The sequence below is a fragment of the Schistocerca gregaria genome, chromosome 3, assembly GCF_023897955.1.
Source record: "Schistocerca gregaria isolate iqSchGreg1 chromosome 3, iqSchGreg1.2, whole genome shotgun sequence".
In the NCBI taxonomy this organism is placed as follows: Eukaryota; Metazoa; Arthropoda; class Insecta; order Orthoptera; family Acrididae; genus Schistocerca; species Schistocerca gregaria.
The window spans coordinates 137,156,182-137,179,491 of NC_064922.1; the positions used below are offsets into that span (position 1 = coordinate 137,156,182).

Sequence of the window (23,310 nt, forward strand, 5' to 3'; positions counted from 1 at the left end):
CATACCTTTAGGCTGATCACACATCACTTTAGTTTCAGGTCAAAACCGATAACTCGCCTTGGGAAGGGCCATAAGGTCTACCACAAACAGAAATTACAAGCAGTAGTATCAAATACTCATTGATAACAAACAATGATTTCAAGTAACAGATTAATGTTGCAAAATACTGGCTTGGTGCTTACAGAACCCTCCAGATCGATACACACAGCCCCAAAACAGCTCACTGAAAGATATAAAGGAACTGGATTCTTGTCCAGATCACACCCAGGCGGAATCAACCATCTTTGAGTAGAGTACTTATTGAACAGTATTCATACACAAACTCAAATAAATGCCAAGGAGCCCAATAGCTTCGGGACTCCAGGTAGGCACAGGATAGTACTGCCCAGCTGCTAACAAGTTGTACAATACAACTCAGCGTATTTAGCACACCACAATTAACTGATGCACTTCAGAGACAGGTTGCACACAACGAGAGCCGCTCCTTCCCCGCTAACCTCAGCAGTAACAACGGTCAACACTGCAGGAAAACGTGGGCCTCCATGGCCCATCGGTCAATGGTTACAACTCGCTGCAGTAACAACGGTCAACACTGCAGGAAAACGTGGGTCTCCATGGCCCAACAGTCAATGGTTTCAACTTGCTGCAGTCGCCAGGACGCCGTGTACTTAGGTACACCCGTCCAGCTCCGAGCCACAAAAATCCCTGCCTACCACACAGTCCCAGAAAGAACATAGAACCAAGGAGAGGTAATACGCCGAGAGCCAGAATCGATGGAATGTGCGCACAAGTGGCGCCAGTAGGATCACGCGCTCACCCTCACAGAAGCTGCCACCACTCAAAATGCCTTACTCCATTTTCAAATGTTCCTTTAAAAAAGGAAGATCCAAGAGTTACCCCAATTTAATCCTTCTATCACTGCAAATGTCAGCGAAATAATTGTTATTGTCGGTGGTATAGAGAAATACCTTAAAATCGAACAAAACTCTGAGGACCGATGGAACTCTATAATGAATTTGTGGCCGAGTTAGCACCTTTTCTAACTATAATCTATCATAGATCTCTCAAACAAAGAACTGTGTCCAGTAGGTGGAAGGAAGCACAGCTCACAACTGTTTACAAGAAGTATGCTAGAAATGATCCACAAAACTACTGTGCAGTATCCTTGACATCAATTTGCTGTAGAATCTTAGAACATATTCTGAGCTCAAGCGTAATGATATCTCGAACAGAATGATTTTCTCCGTGGAAACCAGCATGGATTCCGAAAAAAATCGATCACACGAACCCAGCTCGCACTTTCCTCACATGACATACTGAAACTTTGGATCAAGGCAGTCAGGTAGATGTCATATTTCATGGTTTCCAAAACTCATTTGACTCAGTACTAAATCTGCATCTCTTGTCAAAAGTATATTATATGGGGTATCAAATCAAATTTGTGTATGGATTGGGGATCTTTTGGAAGGAAGGACACAGGATCTCCTCTTAGATGGAGAGTTGTCAACAGGTGCAGAATTAGCTTCGGATGTTCTCCAGGGAAGTGTTAATGTTATATTTTAATGACCTTGCAGACAATATTAATAGCAAACTCAGGTTTTTTGCAGATGATACAGATTTCTGTAATGAATTACTGTCCGAAAGAAACTGCATAAATATTCATCAGATCTTGACAAGGTTTCAAAATCGTGCAAAGATTGGCAGCTTGCTTGAAATACTCATAAATTTAAAATGTTGCACTTCACAAAACGAGTCACAGTTGGAACTGGCCAGTTCATACAGCTACCTGGGTGTTTTGTAGAGACATGAAATGGAATGACCAGACAGGCTGTCATAGGTAAAGCAGGTGATATACTTCTTAAATAATGACTCTGTAAATATACTACAATCCTCTATGTATCGCCCACGAAATGTTCGAGAAGAACAAATTAGATTACTTACAGCACACACAGAGGCATTATGCAATCTTCACGCGCTCCATTAATTGAATGGGAAGGGAAGAAAGCCTAATAATTGGTACAATGGTCGTACCCTCTGCCATGCACTTCACAGTGGTTTGCAGAGTTCAAATGTAGGTGCGGATGTAGGCAACGAGCAGCAACCGATTGATACAACAACATATCGTGAGGGATATTGGAATCGTCTATTTGGTAATAGAGCGAAATGGCTCTGTGTGTGTGTGTGTGTGTATGTGTTTATTGGGGGGGGGGGGGGGGGGGGTAAAAATTGCAACGGGAGAACAAGAAATGAATAAAGTAAGCAGATTCAAACAGATACAGGTTGCAGTCCTTATTCGGATGTGATGAGGCTTTCAAGGGTTAGAGAAGCGTCTAGTGCTGCGTCAAGCCAGTCTTCGAACTAAAGACCACTATAGTAATCACTTCAGTACTGCGTAGTTTACATATGTGATACACCTATAGAAATCTGTATCTGATTACCTCGTTGTCAACAAGATGTTAAGCCGTACTCTTCCTTTTTCTAATTAAACTCTCGTTTTAGATTTCAGATAAACAAGAAATAACACAACTTCAAGTACACATAACGAAATTAAACTGATGGTGAGGTAAAAGGGATATTTAATAAGTAATTAAGAAGTACATAATATTTCTCATTTCCATAAATTGAAACTGGGAGAAAAATCGCAGAGATTTTTGAAAGCAAGTATGTTGTTTGAGTTCGTAGTCCTTCCAGAGTGTGTAGTAATTGAAGTTTGTCAGACATATCGCTGTGGTGGAAGTTGTCTGCTGTGTTTTACAACTACGTGTAAACACTTTAAATTCGGCCCGAAAAGGTGTTGTTACAAAAATAATTGTCTTAAAGGAAACAGAGACAGAAGTCTCTACATTCCGCGCGTAATTTTCTGAGATGCAGGGCGTAGGTACGTGAATTATTGATTTTTTTATTGTCGGATATTTCTCCGAAATTCGTCTGCTACGAACGTCAGGTCCACCCATTCGAAGGAAAATTGACACTACAGCAGGCGTAGAAACACATGCCTCAACAAATAGCTGATGGATGAAGCTGGAAGTAAGTTGGCTATTAAAGTAAGTGCACTATTTTTCAATTGAAGCTATTTTGCGACTACTTGACAGTACCGTTGATTAGAAGGATGGTAATGGTATTTTTATTGTTTCCCAGCTAGAGCCATTTATTCATCAGGTAGGAGGACATTCATCTATGCTCTGCTTAGACGAGTATACGGTTTGCAAGCCTTTAGTGAAAAGAGAGCTAGAGTTTTACGAAACGCTTCCAGACGCCATTCGAAAATTCACTCCAAAATTTTACGGAACGCTACAAGTGAAACCTGTACCCGAAGAAGATGGATACATATCGCTCATTGCCATTCCTACGGACTCCTATTCTCCGAAGCAAAATCAACACAGCACAAAAAGGTAAATCTAAGTAGTTACTGAGATTCCTGTCGGGGAGCATTTTTAACAGATTTTGTGCGCTTTTGTAGCAGACACTTACCAAGAATGTTTCCTGACAGAAATTCAAATGAGAATTATATGATGGCTGAAGGAGATTGCTGCCCATTTAGAGACCTGTGAGGCAACATTCATAGTAAGCGTTTGCATGTCTCGTACTGTTCAATACTCAACTTCAGTAGAGAAGATTGGTAACACGAACTCGTCTTGTTTTTAGAAAAATCCGTATTCGTCGAACAGGTAGTATTGAAACAGAAGGCGATAGCAATGAATTATTTGAAGAAGACTCCGTAAGAAATGAAAATCAAATAGATATCCCGAAATCTGGAGTGCCTGTCAATCCCTGGGTACTTCAGTGTTATGAACGTCAGTTACAGAAGATGATTTCTACTATTAAAGTTGGTGAACAGGAACCAAGTATCCTTTTCAAAAAGAGGGGCACCGTTTGTGCAGTGTATGTATGAGGTAGGCCAAGCCCTGAGAATGTAGAGAAATTCACATTGCCATGAATGTGTGTCCATTGTTCAAACTATTTAGGTACTTAGACTATAAGTATTTTAGGTAGGCCTATGTAAAGCGACAGCTGTTTAAAGCAATTATTTTCATTTATTTGAAAGTGAAAGTTTTCTTGTGAATGTTACCGAAAAGTGAGTTGTGGAAGAGGAGACAATATCCAAGCATGAAATAATTAAATAGTACTAAAATTGACAACGTACAGAGTGGAAGAAAATATCTACTTAACAAATAATCAGATTTTATTTTACTCGAAAATTTGGCATCTAGGTTTACCTATCCTTGTATTCTTGATCTGAAAATGGGCACACGCCAGTATGGAGATACTGCAAGTTTGCCAAAGAAACAAAGTAAAATGTTCAAAGTTGTGAGCACAACATCTGGAAAACTTGGTGTTCGTATCGGAGGAATGCAGGTCAGTATAGTCTCTTACTAGTTGTTTCTTCTTCTTATTATTATTATTAAACGCAGTGTTTAGCAGAATTGGACACCACTAATTAGCATAAATGAGGAGGCAGCCAAAATAGCTTTCCTTGTAATTGTAATTTACTGGATTAAATTTTGCTGGCAGCATCATGGACATCATTAAGCTGTCCATTGATTACTACCTGTTACAAACTAAGTTTGTGTGATTTGTCATATTGTTTCTGTGTACCATGACTTATTCTACATTATATGGTATTTATTTAGCTTATTTATTTTTTTGTTTATCCATCCAAGGAGCATCTCATAGTGGTGTAGGTATTGTTGTGGCTGTATAGCTCAAACTATACACATATGGATAATACAAGTAGAGAACACAGAGTGTATGGAATGAATGAAGAGAAATGTTTAAATCCCCTGGGAAATTTTGTGATGAATTACACAATGTTTGGTGCACTCCACACATTTGTCCTTATTTTTCTGTTACTTGACAGTATACATTCATTCATAACTGCCTTGTTTCACTTGCTTCTTTTAAAGGGTTTCATCATATTCTTACTCAGCTTCTCCAGCTGAGTGCATTGGACAGCCCCAGCGATAAGACAGATAATGTACAATGAAATTACTGTCCCCCCCCCCCCCCCCCCCCCTGCTGAGTTTTCACATTACTAAAGTAATGCTGCTCAGCATGGTGTGATGAACTGCATAACATTCCACATATCTCCTCCCACCATTCAACTCCCTGCTGCTAGCATCTTATCAAACATGGAAACGCCAGGTAGGAATATCAACATTGATGGAAAAGATAGATTGCTACTTACCATAAAGAAGACATGTCAAGTTGCATACGAGTGTCTTTTAATTGGCCTGTCTGCAACTTGACGTGTCTTCTTTATGGTAAGTAGCAATCTATCTTTTCCTACATCGTTGATTTTCCTACTAACATCTTATATTTGCATTAGTTGGGATTGTTCTTTCAACAAACTCTTACATACAGTAGCTCTCAGTCTTTCCCATCTAGGCATCACCCTGGGTTGACCCTCATCCTTGTTCCTCTCTCTTGTCCAGCCCTTACCCTATAACCCCCCACCAAAAAAAAAAAAAAAAAAACCTCCCACCATCCGTACTGCAATAGCTGTATACTATTTCCCCTTACAGTGACTGTATTTCATACCTGGCTTCTCATGTTTCGCTTTTCTTACATCAACCTTTTCAGTCTGAGCAGCCAATTTTTTCCCATAACCATTACTGTGTTGGATCTACCCTCATCCACAATATCTTCCCTGTGTTTTTGCATTTATACTATCTATTGCTCTTGCATATATATTTCATAATTGTCATTGTTCATTATGTAGCTATCCACCTCCTCCCCCGTTTCCTCCTGTTGGTGGTCACACAGCCACGGCAGTGTCTTCGAATGGAAAGGCTCGAGATGATGCAATAAAACACAGTCCCAATGCATTCCCTTCCCTGGCCCTGGCGTAGGAGGAACATAGGACTACTACTCACCCAGTACCTGGTCTTACCAGGACCACAGGGACACCTTTTTGGCCAAAGAGTCTTAATTTTTTGTCAAACACATTGAATACAAATACAGGGAAGTTGCAGCCATCTCTAAGATAAGAGTGGTTCCCTCCAGATTAAAATATCATCTCCTTCCCAGTCGTGGGTGCTGCTATCTTGTGAAAATTTGGGTGACATTCCTGTGGCTGTCACTCTCCACATGAGTCTCAAATTGGTCCAGGGCATCATCTGTCAACATGACCTTCTTTTGCAGTCTGACAATGAGCTGTGAGAGACAGGATATGCATTTCATCTGTCATGTCCATAGGGAACCAAGGGAAAACAGAATTGCTACTAGACCTTCATTTTGGATTTTGAGGGTGATACTTTGCCTGAGAAGGTCAAGGTGATGGTCTATGGGTGTGATGTAAAACCCTTCTCCTATCCTTGTTGTACTGCTATCCCTGTCTGCATAGATTGTGGAGATTTCTTGCACCTGTACCCTCACCTATGTAAACTGTGGCAACCTCCATTTTTACTGATCACCAGATTGCTCAATTTTTAAGTGTGAGAAGAAAATCCAAGAGTATGAGCTGCTGGGTAAGCTCACATTTCAAGAGGACAGAAAAAAGTATGAGCATCTTTATCCCATAGAAATCGCACAATCTTATGCTACAGCTGCAATGTCCTTGCAATCTCTGTCACTGATGCCTTCCTCTGTTGAGCCCCCTACAGTGGGCCCTCAGAGCTGCCTGCTGATACCTGCCTCCCTAGGCAGCTAGGGGTCCTTGCGGTGCTTCTGCCACACCTGCTTTGGGACATTGGTTCCCCTTCTGCGGGGCACACCAGTCCCCATCCTCCAGCTGGAGGCTCCTCATCCTCCTCTGCCTTCTCTAGCTAGGATGAGGTCCCTTGGAACACGGTTCCTACTGGTCCACAACCATATGCCAGCCGGTGGCTGAAGGAACCACAGGCTACTGGTTGTCTGACTTCTCTTTCTTCCTCTGTCCCTGAAACCAATTCAGGGAGAACAACAAGGAGGACAAAAAGAAGTCTTCTAAGATAAAGGAAACTCTGATGGCCCCCACACCACTGGACTCTGCATGTACTCCTGCACACAAGGTGGAGATCCCGTTGAGGCATCAGATCTCCCCAGGCAATGTGCCGCAGAATGTATATCAGTGGATCCCCTTACATCTCGGCAGCACATGTCCGTAAGCGATAACACAGCTCCCCCCACCCCCCCTCCTGTCAAGTCGATTCATGCCCCCACAGTATTCAGTGTGTCTGATCCTCCAGTAGAATTACAGTGGGTTTTTCCACTGTGTGGCTGAGCTACAGCAGCTTTTAAGCACTTACCCTGCATTCTGTATTGCCATCCAGGAAATGCGGTTTCCAGCAACTTGGACCCCTGTCCTTTTGGCTACTGAGGTTATTCTAAGAATTGCACCAACTATGAAAGGGTATTGGTTGGAGTTTGTACCTATGTGCTCGACTCTGCATATAGTGACCTTGTGCCTCCTGATACACTTTTGAAGGCAGTAGCTGTTCAGGTAAGAGCACATCAGGATTTTACCATCTGTAATCTTTATCTCCCTCTTGATGATGTCATGTCTCAGCTCCCCCCACCCCCCCCCCCCCCCCTCCTTTCCTAGTCTCGGGTGACTTAAATGCCCATAACCCTTTAGGGGGTGGAACAGTGATCACTGGCAGTGGTAAAAACATTGAAACTTTACTGGCACACCTTCTGTGGGTCAGGGGTTAGAATAGGCTGGAGGTATTCCTGCCTGTCGTAAGAGTTGACTAAAAGAGCCTCACACCTTTCAGCCTTTATGTGATGGTCCCCTGTCGGGTTTGACCTCCAACTATCAAAATTTTCCTGAAGAGCGGGTTAACTGGGGAAGAGCACCTTACATGGTGCCTCATGTCAATCGTGCATTGAGATTTTTAGTCCACTTTCTCACTGTGGCATTGCAGTCCCGCTCATCCTCCATCACACCTTCCTGGGTGTGTTTTCCTCCGCCCACTATGGAGTGTCGTTTTCTGCACTGAGGACCATGGAATTCATGTTGTTGTACCTACTTCAACCTACATCCTTCTGAATCTGCTTAGTGTATTCGTCTCCCTCTATGATTTTTACTCTCCACGCTGCCCTCCAATACTAAATTGGTGATCCCTTGATGCCTCAGAACATGTCCTACCAACAGATCCCTTCTTCTGGTCAAGTTGTGCCACAAACTTCTCTTCTCCTCATTAGTTATGTGATCTACCCATCTAATCTTCAACATTCTTCTGTAGCACCACATTTCGAAAGCTTTTATTCCTTCTTGTCCAAACTATTTACCGTCCATGTTTCACTTCCATACACGGCTACACTCCATACAATTACTTTCAGAAACGACTTCCTGACACTTAAATCTGTACTCGATGTTAACAAATTTCTCTTCTTCAGAAGCACTTTCCGTGCCATTGCCAGTCTACATTTTATGTCCTCTCTACTTCGACCATCATCAGTTATTTTGCTCCCCAAATAGCAAAACTCCTTTACTACTTTGTCTCATTTCGTAATCTAATTTCCTCAGCATCGCCCGACTTAATTAGACTGCATTCCATTATCCTTGTTTTGCTTTTATTGATGTTCATCTTATATCCTCCTTTCAAGACACTGTCCATTCCATTCAACTGGTCTTTCAAGTCCTTTGCTGTCTCTGGCAGAATTACAATGTCATCGGCGAACCTCAAAGTTTTTATTTCTCCTCCATGGGTTTTAATATCTACTCTGAATTTTTCTTTTGTTTCCTTTACTGCTTTCTCAATATACAGATTGAATAACATTGGGGAGAGGCTACGACCCTGTCTCGCTCCTTTCCCAACCACTGCTTCCCTTTCATGTCCCTCGACTCTTAAAACTGCCATCTGGCTTCTGTACAAATTGCAAACAGCCCTTCGCTCCCTGTATTTTACCCCTGCCACCTTTAGAATTTGAAAGAGAGTATTCCAGTCAACATTGTCAAAAGCTTTCTCTAAGTCTACAAATGCTAGAAATGTAGGTTTGCCCTTTCTTAATCTTTCTTCTAAGGTAAGTCGTAAGGTCAGTATTGCCTCACATGTTCCAGTATTTCCACGGAATCCAAACTGATCTTCCCCGAGGTTGGCTTCTACTAGTTTTTCCATTCGTCTGTAAAGAATTCGTGTTAGTATTTTGAATCTGTGACTTATTAAACTGATTGTTCGGTAATTTTCACATCTGTCAACACCTGCTTTCTTTGGGATTGGAATTATTATATTCTTCTTGAAGTCTGAGGGTATTTCCCCTGTTTTATACATCTTGCTCACCAGATGGTAGAGTTTTGTTAGGACTAGCTCTCCCAAGGCCGTCAATGGAATTCATTGCAACTGATATGAAGCACCGTAGCCAGTCCATTGTGGTTAGGCCACCATGTACCCTGTTGGTTGCAGCCTCCTGATCACACATGGATTGCTCTGCTGATGCTTATGCCATTAACTCCTCACATATCCCAAGGACTAGATGCCTGTTACCCAGTAGCATCGGGACTCCCGGCAGTGGCCACCCTGTCGGGCAGCCTTTGCTATGGCTGGGTGGTGCTCAAGGGGAGGGCCCCTAGTCGGAGTGTGTGGCATCAGGGCAGATGACACACACCACATCATCACTTGATGGTGATCAAACACCAGCAGTATCTAAGTGTTCCAAGTCTCAGTACAAGGCAAGGAAGTATGATCCTAAATGTTTCCCTCCCTGGCAACACCATGGGAGGAAAGCCAGGCTAAGGATGACAGCGAACCTTATTCGCCCCGGTACCTCATATGTATGTAGAGCATTTAGAGGAAAAGTTTGGGGAGGTGGAGGGCTTGTCCAAAATGCGGTCAGGGTCAGTCTTCATTAAAAACGGCATTCTCTGCTCAGTCACGGGCATTACTCACTTGTGATGTCACGGGCGTTACTCACTTGTGATGTCACGGGCGTTACTCACTTGTGATGTCACGGGCGTTACTCACTTGTGATGTCACGGGCGTTACTCACTTGTGATGTCACGGGCGTTACTCACTTGTGATGTCACGGGCGTTACTCACTTGTGATGTCACGGGCGTTACTCACTTGTGATGTCACGGGCGTTACTCACTTGTGATGTCACGGGCGTTACTCACTTGTGATGTCACGGGCGTTACTCACTTGTGATGTCACGGGCGTTACTCACTCGTGACAAGCTGGGGGATGTTTCCATTACTATCATGCCTTATAAGAGCTTAAATATGTTCCAGGGTATTATATTCCTCAGAGACCTTCTTTTGCAGCCTGACGACTAGCTGTGCACCAACTTAGAGCGACGAGAAGGTCAAGGTGATAGTCTACCGCATTGATGTCAATCTATATATCCCTTCCCCAATGTGGTGCTTTAAGTGCTGGAAGTTCGGCCGCATGTCTTCCCACTGTACTTCCAGCATCACATGTCGAGATTGTGGACGTCCATCCCATCCCAATACTCCATGTGCCCCACCTCCCATCTTTCTCAACTGTGGAGAGCATTGTTCCCCTTGCTCACCAGACTGCAGCATTTTATAGTGAGAAAGGAAAATTGTGGAGTACAAGACCTTCGGTAGACTGACCTACACTGAGGCTAAGAGAAAATTTGAACACCTGTATCCTGTGCGCATGAGATCGTCTTATGCAGCCGCTACAACAATTCTGGCACCATCAGCTCTGCCAACCCAGGTCACCTCTCGGAGCTGAAAGACTACACCTGCCCCCTTGATGGTGGGGGGGGGGGGCATTTCCTTCCCTGTTGTTCCTGCACCACTTACTTCGGGAGCAGCACCCCCCTCCCTCCCCCCCCCCCCCCCCCTCCCCCCAACCATCATGGACGTCCGTCCCCACTTCTAAGCCAGAGAAGTGTAAGTCTTCTTCAGCTTCTATCACAAGGAAGGGGTCCCTTGGGTCACTCCCTTCCCAGGTTTCTACTAGTGGGGAAAGATGACACCCGCCAGTGGCCGAAGAGCCCAAAAGCAGCTGGTTGTAGGGCTTCACACTCGTCCTCAATCCCGGAGACTTAGCCAGTGAAGTCCTCCCAGACAGGGAAACACAAGGAGTAGTGAAAGAAATCCAAAAAGAAAACACCTAAGACCAAGGAAATTGCAGTTGCACCCACACCACCACCACCACTACCTACAAGAGCTGCGGCTGATGATGAGGCTGAGATTTTGGCATCCGCTGAGGACCTAGATCTCGCCAGACCCTCAGACACAATGGATATAGACTGCTCAGGCAATAAATCGGTGGCAGCAGGTGACTCTGAGGTGTAAACTGCCTCATTGAGTGTTCCATGCCTTCCCAGTCTCACGATGTCCTCCTCCAGTGGAATTGCAGCAGTTTTTCCACTGCCTGGCTGAGCTACAGCAACTGTTAAGCTTTACACCTGCTATCTACATTGCCGTCAAGGAAACCTGGTTCCCAGCAATGCGAACCCCTGCCCTCCATGGCTATAAGAGATATTACAGGAACCATAGCAACTGTAATAGTGTCAGGTGCAGTTTGCGTTTATGTCCTAAACTTGGCCTGTAGTGAACATGTGCCCCTTCAAACCCCTCTTGAAGCTGTGGCTGTCAGAATAAGGATGACGCAGGAAATAACTGTCTGCCATGTACCTCTTCCTCCCGATGGTGCAGTACCCCTGAGTGTATTAGCTGCACTGACTGATCAACTCCCTAAATCTTTCCTACTTCTGGGAGATTTTAATGCCCATAACCCCTTGTAGGGTGGTACCACGCTTACTGGCTGAGGCAGAGATGTTGAAACTTTACTGTCGCAATTAAACTTCTGCCTCTTAAGTACTGGGGTCACCACACATTTCAGTATGGCTCATGGTAGTTACTCGGCCATTGATTTATCAATTTGCAGCCCAGGACATCTCCCATCTATCCATTGGGGAGCACATGATGACCTGTATGGTAGTGACCACTTCCCCATCTTCCTGTCACTGCCCCAGCATCAGGCACATGGACGCCTGCCCATATGGGCTTTGAACAAGGCGGACTGTGGAACTTTCACCTCTGCTGTGATTGCTGAATCTCCCCCACACGGTAACATAGATGGTGCCCGAGGTGTAAGGCAGTCCCTTGGTGGTTGCTGGAAGTCACTGAAGCAATTAAGGACTGTCGGAGAGCTCTACAGCGGCATAGGCGGCACCCTTCCCTGAAGCTCCTCATAGCCTTTAATCGGCTCCGTGCCTGTGTTCGCTACCTTATCAAACAATGGAAGAAAGAGTGTTGGGAGAGATATATCTCCACCATTGGGTGCTACATGACACCTTCCCATGTCTGGGCAAAGATCAAACATCTTTTCAGGTACCAGGTCCAAACAGCTGTACCAGGTGTTCCCATAAATGGTGAGTTATGTACTGGTGCAAACACGATTGTTGAGCACTCTGCTGAGCACTTTGCTCGAGTCTCTGCATCAGAGAATTACCCCCAGCCTTTCGCACACTCAAATGGTGGCTGAAAGGAAACATCCTCTCATTCACTACACACTGCAGTGATTCCTCTAACGCCCTATTTACAGATGGGAGCTCCTAAGTGCCCTTGCACATTGCCCCGACACAGCTCCTGGGCCTGATTGCATCCACAGCCAGATGATTAAACATCTCTCATCTGACTAAAAGTGACATCTTCTCATCATCTTAAACCAGATCTGGTGCAATGGCGGGAGAGCACCATCATTCCAGTACTCAAACCTGGTAAAAACCCGCTTGATGTGGATAGCTGTTCACCCATCAGCCTCACCAGCATTCTTCCTAAGCTGCTGGAACATATGGTGTGTCAGCAGTTGGGTTGGGTCCTGGAGTCACGCGGCCTACTGGCTCCATGTCAGGGCAGCTTCTGCCAGGGCCACTCTACCACTGATGATCTTGTGTCCCTCGAGTCTGCCATCCAAACAGCCTGGTTGCTGTCTTTTTTTGACTTATATAAAGCATATGACACGACTTGGTGACATCATATCCTTGCCACATTGTATGAGTGGGGTCTCTGGGAACCACTTCTGATTTTTTTATTCAAAACTTCCTGTTGCTCCATACCTTCCATGTCCAAGTTGGTGACTCCCATAGTTCCATCCATATCCAGGAGAATGGAGTCCCGCAGGGTTCTGTATTGAGTGTATCTCTATTTTTTAGTGGACATTAAAAGTCTAGCAGCAGCTGCTGGGCCCTCCTTCTTGCCTTCTCTGTATGCAGACTACTTCTGCATTTCGTACTGCTGCTCCAGTACTGTTTCTGCTGAGTGGCGCCTCCAGGGAGCCATCGACAAGGCGCAGTCATGGGCTCTAGCCCACGGTTTCCAGTTTTCAGTCGCAAAGTCATGTGTCATGCACTTCTGTCGGCATCTTACCATTCATCCGGAACCCGCACTTTACCTTAATGATACACTCACTGTAGTGGAGACATATCAGTTCCTAGGACTGGTTTTCGTCGACACTCGATTGACTTGGCTCCCTCGTCTTCGTCAGCTTAAGCAGATGCCCTTTGTTGCCTGAGCAACACCAATTGGGGTGTAGATTGCTCTATGCTGTTGCAGCTCTACAGAGCACTTGTACAATCCCGAATTGACACTGAGAGCATGGTTCATGGGACAGCAGAGCCTTCGGTGTTGCATCTACTCGACCCTGTGCATCACTGTGGGGTGCGACTAGTGACAGGTGCTTTTAGGAGTAGTCAAGTGACCAGCATACTGGTGGAGGGTGGTGGCCCAACATTGCAGATTAGACATGCGCAAATGATTTCCAGATACACAGCACACATTCATAGTTCCCCGGAGCACCCGAATTACCGTCTCCTTTTCCCGCCCATGGCAGCCCATCTCCCACATCTGCGGCCTAGGTCAGGGATAACGATTGCGGTTCGCATGCGGTCCCTTCTCTCTGAACTGGAGTCCTTCCCTTTACCACCTCTACTTACTGTCCATTCACGTATGCCTCCATGGTGTACACTTTGGCCGCAGCTTCATTTGGACCTTTCACTTGGCCCTAATGACTCCATTCACCCTGTAGCTCTCTGCTTCACTTCCTCTCAATTCTTGATGTGTCTCTGAAGTGGTTTACACTGGCGGCTCTACAGCTGATGGTTGTGTTGGCTTTCCCTATGTGCATGGCAGCCATATTGAACAGCATTGTTTACCTGATGGGTGCAGTGTATTCACGGCAGAGCTGGTGGTCATTTCTCATGCACTTCAGTATCTCCGTTCATGCCCTGACGAGTCTTTTATGTACCGACTTCTTGAGCAGCCTGAAAACTACCGACCAGTGCTACTGTAATCATCCTTTGGCAGCGTCCATCCAGGAGTCCATTTATGCACTGGAACGATGCAGTCATTCAGTGGTGTTCGTCTGGATCACAGTGATGTCGGAATACCGGGATATGAACTTGCTGACAGGCTGTCCAAACAGGCTACATGGAAACCACTTCTGGAGATTGGCATCCCTGCAACTGACCTGCGTTCATTATTATATCTCAAGATTTTTCAATTTTTGGGGACGGAATGGCAGAATCTCAGTATGCACAACAAACTGTTGTTCTCTTGTCCTCTTTTGTTCCTTTTAGTGGTCATTGTCTTTCCTTCATTCTTGTCTTTCCTTTCTTTCCATTTTGTGTTATACATCTCTTCTATTTTATTTTCACACTCGTGACATTGTTTTATTTGCAAAAAAGGACTGATGACCTCGTAGTTTGGTTGGTTGGTTTAAAAGAGGGGCAAAGGGACCAACTAACCAACCCACCCACCCTTGCATGTTGCCCCAACACAGCTTCTGGGCCAGATCGGATCCACAGACAGATGATTAAACACCTCTCATCTGACTACAAGCGACATCTCCTCGTTATCTTCAACCGCATCTGGTGCGCTGGCATCTTATGAAAAGTGTATGACACAATCTGGTGACTTCATATCCTTACCACATTATACGAGTGGGGTCTGCGAGGCCACCTCCTGATTTTCATTCAAAATTTACTCTCACTTCGTAGTTTCAATGTCCAATTTCATGCCTCCCACAGTTGCCCCCTTGCCTCCTCCCCACCCTCCTTACACAGTAGAATGGGGTCACAGGTCTCTGTATTGAGTGCGTCTACATTTCTAGTGGCCATTAATGGTCTAGCAGCATCTGTAGGACCATTCATCTCGCCTTCTCTGTATGACAACTTCTGTATTTCGTATTGCTCCACCAGCACTGGTGTTGCTGAGTGGCGCCAACAGGGAGCCATCCACAAGGCGCAGTCATGGGCTCAACCCACAGTTTCCAGTTTTTGGCTGCAAAGTCATGTGTTATGCACTTCTGTCGGCTTCATACCATTCATCCGGAACCAGAACTTTACCTTAATGACAATACTGTAACAGAGACATATTGATTCTTAGGACTGGTTTTTGACACCTGAATGACTTTGCTTCTTCACCTTCATCATCTTAAGTGGAAGTGCTGGCGACACCTCGATGCCCTCCGCTGCCTGAGCAACACCAACTGGGGTGCAGATCACTCTGTGCTGCTGCAGCTCTACAGAGCCCTTGTCCAATCCCGAATTGACTATGGGAGTCTGGTTTATGGGTCAGTAGTGCCCTGAGCATTGCGTTTATTTGGCCCAGTGCACCACTGTGGTGTTCACATAGCAACAGGAGCTTTTAGGACGAGTCTGGTGACAAGTGTCCTTGTGGAGGCCGGAGTCCCCCCATTGCAGGTTAGGCATGCACAACTGCTGGCCAGTTATGTTGCACACGTTCATATTCTCCTGCACATCCAAATCATTGTCTCTATTTCCCGCACGCAGCAGTCCATCTCTCGAATTGGCAGCCCAGCTCAGTGCTTCTTTCTGAACTGGAGTCCTTGCCTTTACCACCTATACTTGAGGTCCATTCATGTACACCTTCATGGTGTACACATAGGCCACAGCTTCGCCTGGGCCTTTCACATGCCCCTAAGGTCTCAGTTAACCCTGTGGCTCTTTGCTGCTCCTTCCTCTTCATTCTTGACATGTACTGAGGCCATGAAGTGGTTTACATCAACGGCTCGATGGCTGATGGTCACATCGGCTTTGCGCATGTCCATGGATGACATATTGAACAGCATTCCTTGTCTGCTGGCTGCAGAGTTCTTACTGCTGAGGTGGTGGCTATATCTCGTGCTCTTTAGCACATCCGTTCATGCCCTGGGTAGTCGTTTCTTCTGTGTACTGACTCCTTGAGCAGCCTACAAGCTATCGGCCAGTCTACCCTCGTCATCCTTTTGTAGTGACCATAAAGGGGTCCATTTATGCCCCGGAACGATCCAGTTGTTCAGTGGTGTTTGTCTGGACCCCTTGTCACATCGGAAACCCAGACAATGAACTTGCCGACAGGCTGGCCAAACAGGCTACATGGAAACTGCGTATGGAGATTGGCTTCTCTGCAAGTGACCTGCATTCAGTACTACACTACAGTTTTGTGGCTTTGGGAGACAAAATGGCATAACCTCAGCACACACAACAAACTGCGTGCCATTAAGGATATTACTTATATGTGGCAGTCCTCCATGTGGGCCTGTCGTAGGGACTCTGTGGTTCTCTGGCGGCTCCACATCGGCCACACTTGGGTGACACACGGCTACCTCCCTGATGACCCACGTCAGTGTCGGTGTGGCACCCAGCTGACCGTATCATGGTGAGCTGTCCTCCTTTGGCTGCCCTGCGACAGACTCTTCAGTTACTGGACGTGTTGGCATTAATTTCAGTTGACAGTGCCTCAACAGCTAATTTAGTTTTACGTTTTATACGCGATGATGGGTTTTATCATTTGATCTAAGTTTGAGCGAATGTCCTTTGTCCCTCTGTGTTCTCCACTCTAAAGCTTTTTGGGGTGAATGCTTTAATTTGCACAGAGTGGCTGGATTTTCCTTTTTATTCTTGTGGTCGGCCATCTACGGTCATCTGATCTCTTGTCGTTACCCCTTGTACCTGTTTCTTGCTTCTTTCTGTGTTTTTCTTTTCCTGCTTTGTCTGTAGTAGTGTTAGTTGTCCTTATGTTCTTCTGGTTCTTATTTCTCCTGTTATTGTGCCGTACATTTCCTTTCTTTTCTTCTTTCCATTGTGTAATTATTTTACCAGGAACAAGGGACTGATGACCTGCAGTTTGGTCCCTTCCCCCACCCTCCTCCCCTCCCTCCCTCTTTTAAACCAATCAACCAACCAATCAGGGATTCTTCCTATTATGTCATCTATGCGGGAGTCTGTTGGCCAAGTGATGGTATATTTGTAAGATTCACCTGTGTGAAGGATTTCTTGAACGTGATATTTAAAACGTGGGCTTTTGTTTACTATTGTTGACTGCCACACCAGACTGGTCAACAAATGACATGATGGAAGCTTGGATCCACTTAGCAATTTGATATAGGACCAGACTTTTCTCAGGTTCTCTACCACATCTTTTTCTAAGGTAAGATGGTGGTGGTAGTTGTCAGTACACCTTTCCTTGTTATCATTTGTGTGTTCTCTTTTGGATCAAGAGTGCTACAGTCTCTGCCTCCACAACATTTTCTGAATCTCATTATTGAACCATGGTGGGTCTTTTCCATCATTAATCCACTTACTAGGCACAGAATTCTCCAAACTACGATTTACAATCTGCTTAAACTTTGCCCTTAATTCCTCTACATCCATCTTACGGGAACTAAGTGATGTCAGTTCACTGTCAAATCTCGACAGATCTCTTAAAGTTACCAAAGAATCAAGAAGTGCTAAAAGTAATGCCAAGAGGTAGCTTGAAGATGAAGAAATGTTGCAGGATGAAGACTATGCTTTGGGAATGTTTTGAGGCACAGTTTAATTGGGCTCGTATTTGCGTTCTCAATTTCCTGCAAGTTGTATTTTTCAGAATTCAGGTACATATAATTCCTAAAGTTTATAAAGCATTGCCCTAATTTTTTTTCTGAAACTTGCAATAGTTCATACTTGCGTAGTAGACCTAAGCTTTATTGCAGAATCAACTAAATTATAGAAAAAATAACATTTTTATTAGGAAAAAATTATAAAAATTATGATGTAAGATGCAATATTTTTTTATCCTTGTAATATACATGATAGGTGGGATTAAATAGGTGTAGTGCCTCAGCCATCATGTCGTGCATATCTAGTAAAAATTTTGTCTCCTTCAAATGTATAACATTGGATTAAATGGTACCTCAATTTGAGGAAGCATGTTGGAAAAAAATTGCATCAATTTCTTTGTAACTTTTTTAATAACGTTAAGAAGCTTCAAAAATATCTAAAATACTTCTAATCTGTTTAGATTGCATTACATGATAACAACAAATCTGCCAAACATATACATTATAAACAGTGCCTGAAAGAGAGGTGTTGACTTTTACATAATATTTAGCCAGAGAAGTACCCTGTATTCTTTGTGGACAGGGCTATGGATGGAACAATCAGAGAAGAAGTGGTCAATGTCCAGGAAGGTGTCACACTGGGTTCAGGAGGCCCAAGTGAAGCAGATGGGAGAGAAGGCATTTCAGTTGTGCAGGAATGAAGATAGGGTGTCTTGGCCCTGAGTCTAGATAATGAAGATATCATCAGTGAATTGAACCAGAGTAGGGGGTTGGCATTTTGGGATGCTAGGAAGGTCTCCTCTAGATGACCCATAAACAGGTTGGCACAGAAGAGTGCCATGCAGGTGACCATGGATGTACTGCGGATTTGTTTATATACCTTTCCTTTAAAAGAGAAGTTGTGAGTTAAGATATAGTTAGTAAGCTGTGTCAGCAATGAGGTGGTAGGTTTGGAGCCTGAAGCACATTGGGAAGCCCAGTGTTCAATAATGGCAAGACCATGGACATGAAGGATGTTAGTGTATAGGGAAGTGGCATCAAGAGTGCTGAGAAGGGATCCAGGAGTAAAGGGGTGGTGATGGTGGAACGTCGGTGAAGGAAAGATTGGAATATTTGATGTGGAAGTCTAGTATTGGACAGCTGATTGGAAGTGGTGGTCAGTGAGAGCCGAAATTCTTTCAGTGGGACACATTAACCATCTACATTGCTGTCCAGGATTGTTGGGTTGGAACTGAGAGGCAGGGTTCAATGTTGGGATTAGGTTTGCTTTTGTTGTAGGGATGGGTGGCAAAGAAGTGTTCCCATTGCAGGAGTTGGGAGAAAGAGAGTAGATCTTTGACAAGCCCAGCAAGGTTAAATTTGGGTGTAGGGCTAGGATAGGAATGAAGCTTCTGTGGTGAAGTTTTTGGTGAAAAAGTTAAGAACATTGTTACAAGACTGTTTCGATTCTGGATTTGGTGGAATGTTTGTAGGGAGTTTTGGGAAATGCAGCAAATTGAAAAGATCAGCTAGACGGGGTTAGGTGCTATGAATGGTTGATGAGGAGCACCGAGAGTATTATAGGGGTTGAATAGTGTCGCCCCAAGGCAGCAGTAGGATGTCGGCAGGTTGGATAACTTATGGAGGTAATGTCTGGGATGCTTCAAGTGATGAAAAATTAAGGATTTAAATTTCAGAGATGTGATGTATGTAGCAGTATCTTGTGGAGGTAGCAGGGATGGTTCCAGAATGCCACAGTAGTGTGTTTTTGCGGTACCAAGTTAATGAGGCTGATTATTATGCCCCACTGAAAGAATTTCAGCCCTCATTGTACATCATCTCCAACCAATTGCCTGTAAAGTAGCCTCCCATCTCAAAGATAACAAATACATCCTTCACTGATTCTTCACCTTACTATTGATGCCACTTCTCTATACACCAACACCTCTCATGCCCATGGTGTTGCTGCTATTGAACATTACCTTTCCCAAGTTCCTGCAGACTCCAAACCCACTACCTCATTCCACATGCACTTTATTAACTTCATCTTAATTCACAATTACATTTTCCTTAAACCACAGACACCCACATGGCATTCGCCTATGCCAAATTGTTTATGGACCATCTAGAAGAGACCTTCTTACCTCCCAGAATGCCAAACCCATAGTGTAGATTGGTCTACGTTCAGGTTCATTAATGATATCTTCTTCACTGGACTCGGAGCCAAAGACACCCTGTCCTCAGTCCTTCACAACCTCAACATATTTTTCTCCTATCTGCTTCCTGCTCTCCTTAACCCAGCATGCCACCTTCCTGGATGTTGACTTCCTCTTCTCTGATAGTTCCATCCACACATCTGTCCACATTAAACCCACGAACCACCAACAGTACCTGGATTTTGACAGCTGTAATGCCTTCCACACCAAGAAAATGCCTCTCATATTGCCTGGCCATCGGGGGATGCCATATCAGCAGTGACAAGAACTCTGTAGCGCAATATGCTGTGGGTCTCAGCAAGGCCTTCACAGTGAGGCACTATCCCCCCAGCCCTAGTCTGCAAACAGATCTCCTGTGCCACAAAGAAGTGCCCCTTCTGCCACCCAGGACTGGAAAAGCTGAACCACATTCTCTGCCAGGGCTTTTATTATATATCATAATACCCTGAAATGAGGGACATCCTATCCAGGATCCTTCTCGCTCCTTCTAAAGTGGTTTTCTGTTGCCCATCCAACCTCTACAACCCTCCTGCAGGTCCGGGGGTTAAAATAGGCCCGAGGTATGCCTGCCTGTCGAAAGAGGCGACTAAAAGGAGTCCCTCCCCCTGAAGGGGGTAGTTAGCGCCTGCATCCGGAGACGGACGGTTCCACAACCTGTATTTGCGGGCATTTTGGTTTGTTCACTTCTTCTGGTTTCTTCCTTCCTTTGGTTGGTTCCTTTCTTTGTTCTTCTCCATCTCACTGTCTTACTCACTCTTTCCCTTGCCTTCTCTGGTCTCCGCCTTGGCGTTTGAGACACTGTCGTTTCTTTCCCTCTCTCCTTTCTTTTTCCTCTTCTTCGTTCCTCCCTGTGCGTGCCTGAAGGCCGACCCACGTGTTCACACGCGTAGCTGGTGACGGGGTAACGCGTAATTCCCTGCCCTGGGTAGACAAGCAAGGCATGCACGTACTCCCCGGTAAAGGCCAGGCCCAGGGAGGGGTGATTGCCTGAGCTGACACCTTCCGACCATGCCGATTGGTCCCTCCATCCGTTTGGTGTGACCTGAGGTGTGAACAATCACCTAAGGCGGGAGTGCCCTCTGAGAGGGTCCCCACAAGGAAGGAGCGTGCCATCGGAGACGCTGGCAATCATGGGGATTCCTCCGCAATGGATTTCTCTTCTTCTCTCTCAACTTCTGCCCACAAACTGAAACTTGACCAGCCACCAGTGACAAAAGTACTACCGCCTGCCCCACAGTTCTCTTAGTTTCTCGATCTGAGGCTGGAAAGGATTTTTCCTCTGTCAATCCCTTCGTTATCCAGAAGGGCGTAGATGCCATAGCCGGATCGGTCAAGTCTTGTACCAGGTTGTGTAATGGTACCTTGTTACTAGAAACTGTGAGGGCCCTTCAGGTACAAAAACTGCTTCGGGCCACACTCCTGTACATGTTCCCTGTCTGGGTGGAGGCTCATCGCACTTTAAATTCGTCTCGTGGTGTGGTATATACTAGATATATACTAGATCACTCGACAGATTGACTGACGAGGAGATTCAGTCTTTCCTCGCTGAGCAGGGCATGACGGCTGTCCATAGGGTCATGAAAAAGGTCAACAATGACCTTGTACTGACCCGGACACTTTTCTTGACCTTTGATAGTGTTCAGCTGCTGTTGCGCATCAAAGCGGGCTACGAGGTTATTTCTGTTCGCCCCTACGTCCCGACACCTACTTGTGGCAGGGATGCCCATGAAGGTGATTGTCCACCTCCATCTCCTTGTTGTGTGAACTGTCAGGGTGACCATGCGGCACCCTCCCTTGACTGTCCAGTCTACAAGGAAGGACGCTGTATCCAAGAAATTCGGGTAAAAGAGAAAGTGTCCACCTCGGCTGCAAGCAAGCTATTTGCTAGTAGGAAGCCCACGCTGCTCCCAGCGGGGAAATACAGTACTGTCCTCGCCTCTCCTCAGACTACCAGAGAGGTGGCGATGCAGACATATGATCTGACCTTCAGCACTACAGTCGTCCGTTCGGCCAGTGCTAAGATCGCCCGGTCGACGTCTCCTCTTCCTCCCGTCACCCCTCAAACACAAGCACCTTTATCAGCTTCTGCCAAGACGAAGACCCAGAAGTCAGATGCACGGGCCTTCAAGAAGGAACCGTCTTGTGCAGACCTCCTAGGTACCTCGAACTCTCAGCCATCGGCCAATACTTCCACAAAACGACCTTCCAAGAAGGCTCATAGGAAGCACAGTTCTCCATCCCTGCCACGGCACATTTCTTCTCCTGTGCCACCCAGCGGTTGCCACCCCAGGCCGTCATTCGTCTCGCCTGGCCGCACCGCTGGTAGCCGAACATCTGGCCGTTCACCAGCGGAGGAAGCTCCCCCTTCCAGCCATCTTAACAAGATGGCCGATGAACCTATAGAACAAATGGACTATGACTGTCCGCCTACTGCTAGCAGCGGCAGTGCTCGCTCGAAGCCGGGCCCTCAGCGGTCTTCGAGATGGCCCCTTCTTGCATCTTCTTCTTCTCACGATGGCACTTATTCATTGGAATATTTGCAGCATTCGCTCCAACCGAGAGGACTTGAAATTGCTGCTCCGCTTGCACCCTCTGCTCATCATAGCCCTCCAGGAAACGAAGCTACGCCCATGTGATCACATTGCCTTGGCACACTACACCTCTGTGCGGTTTGACCTATCCCATGTGGCAGGTATTCCGACTCGTGGAGGGGTTATGTTGCTGGTCCGGGATGATATCTACTATGATCCCATCACATTGCACACCGGCCTGCAGGCAGTTGCCGTCCGCATTACTCTCCCCACTTTTACGTTTTCCATTTGTACCATTTACACTCCGTCATCTGCCGTTGCCTGGGCAGACATGATGCAAATTATTGCTCAGCTACCTGCACCGTTTTTGTTAACTGGAGACCTCAATGCTCACCATCATCTTTGGGTCTCTCCAGCATCCTGTCCAAGGGCCTCCCTGTTAGCAGACGTTTTCAACCAGCTCAATCTTGTCTGACTCAATACTGGCGCCCCTACTTTTCTTTCAGACACATCTCGCACCTATTCCCATTTAGACATCTCTGTATGTACTACCCAACTTGCATGCCAGTTTGAGTGGTATGCACTTTCTGATACAGATTTGAGCGACCACTTCCCGTGTGTTATCCATCTCCTGCATCATACCCCCTCTCCATGCTCAACTAGTTGTAACATCTACAAAGCAGACTGGGGGCTCTTCTCTTCCAGGGCGACCTTTCAGGATCAAACCTTCACAAGCTGTGATAGTCAGGCCGCACACCTCTCGGAAGTCACTCTCACTGCTGCTATCCTTCACACTACTTCTTCTCCACATCGCCTACCGGTCCCCTGGTGGACCGCAGCATGTAGAGATGCTTTATGTGCTTGTC

General features: G+C 45.6%; 1 protein-coding gene across 2 annotated transcripts in view; it reads left to right on the top strand.

Annotated features, from left to right (window-relative positions):
• Positions 1–2,645: 2,645 nt before the first annotated feature.
• Positions 2,646–23,310, top strand: part of LOC126353830 (inositol hexakisphosphate kinase 3-like) — a 72,995-nt gene continuing 52,330 nt past the window's right edge. The window contains exons 1-4 of one of the 2 annotated variants that reach the window (XM_050002962.1): positions 2,646–3,044; positions 3,139–3,392; positions 3,646–3,845; positions 4,181–4,356. In XM_050002962.1, coding sequence (XP_049858919.1) covers positions 3,012–3,044; positions 3,139–3,392; positions 3,646–3,845; positions 4,181–4,356 — 663 coding nt within the window. In that variant the 5' untranslated portion in view covers positions 2,646–3,011. The remainder of the gene's footprint in view (positions 3,045–3,138; positions 3,393–3,645; positions 3,846–4,180; positions 4,357–23,310) is intronic. The other variant, XM_050002963.1, reaches the window with a different exon arrangement.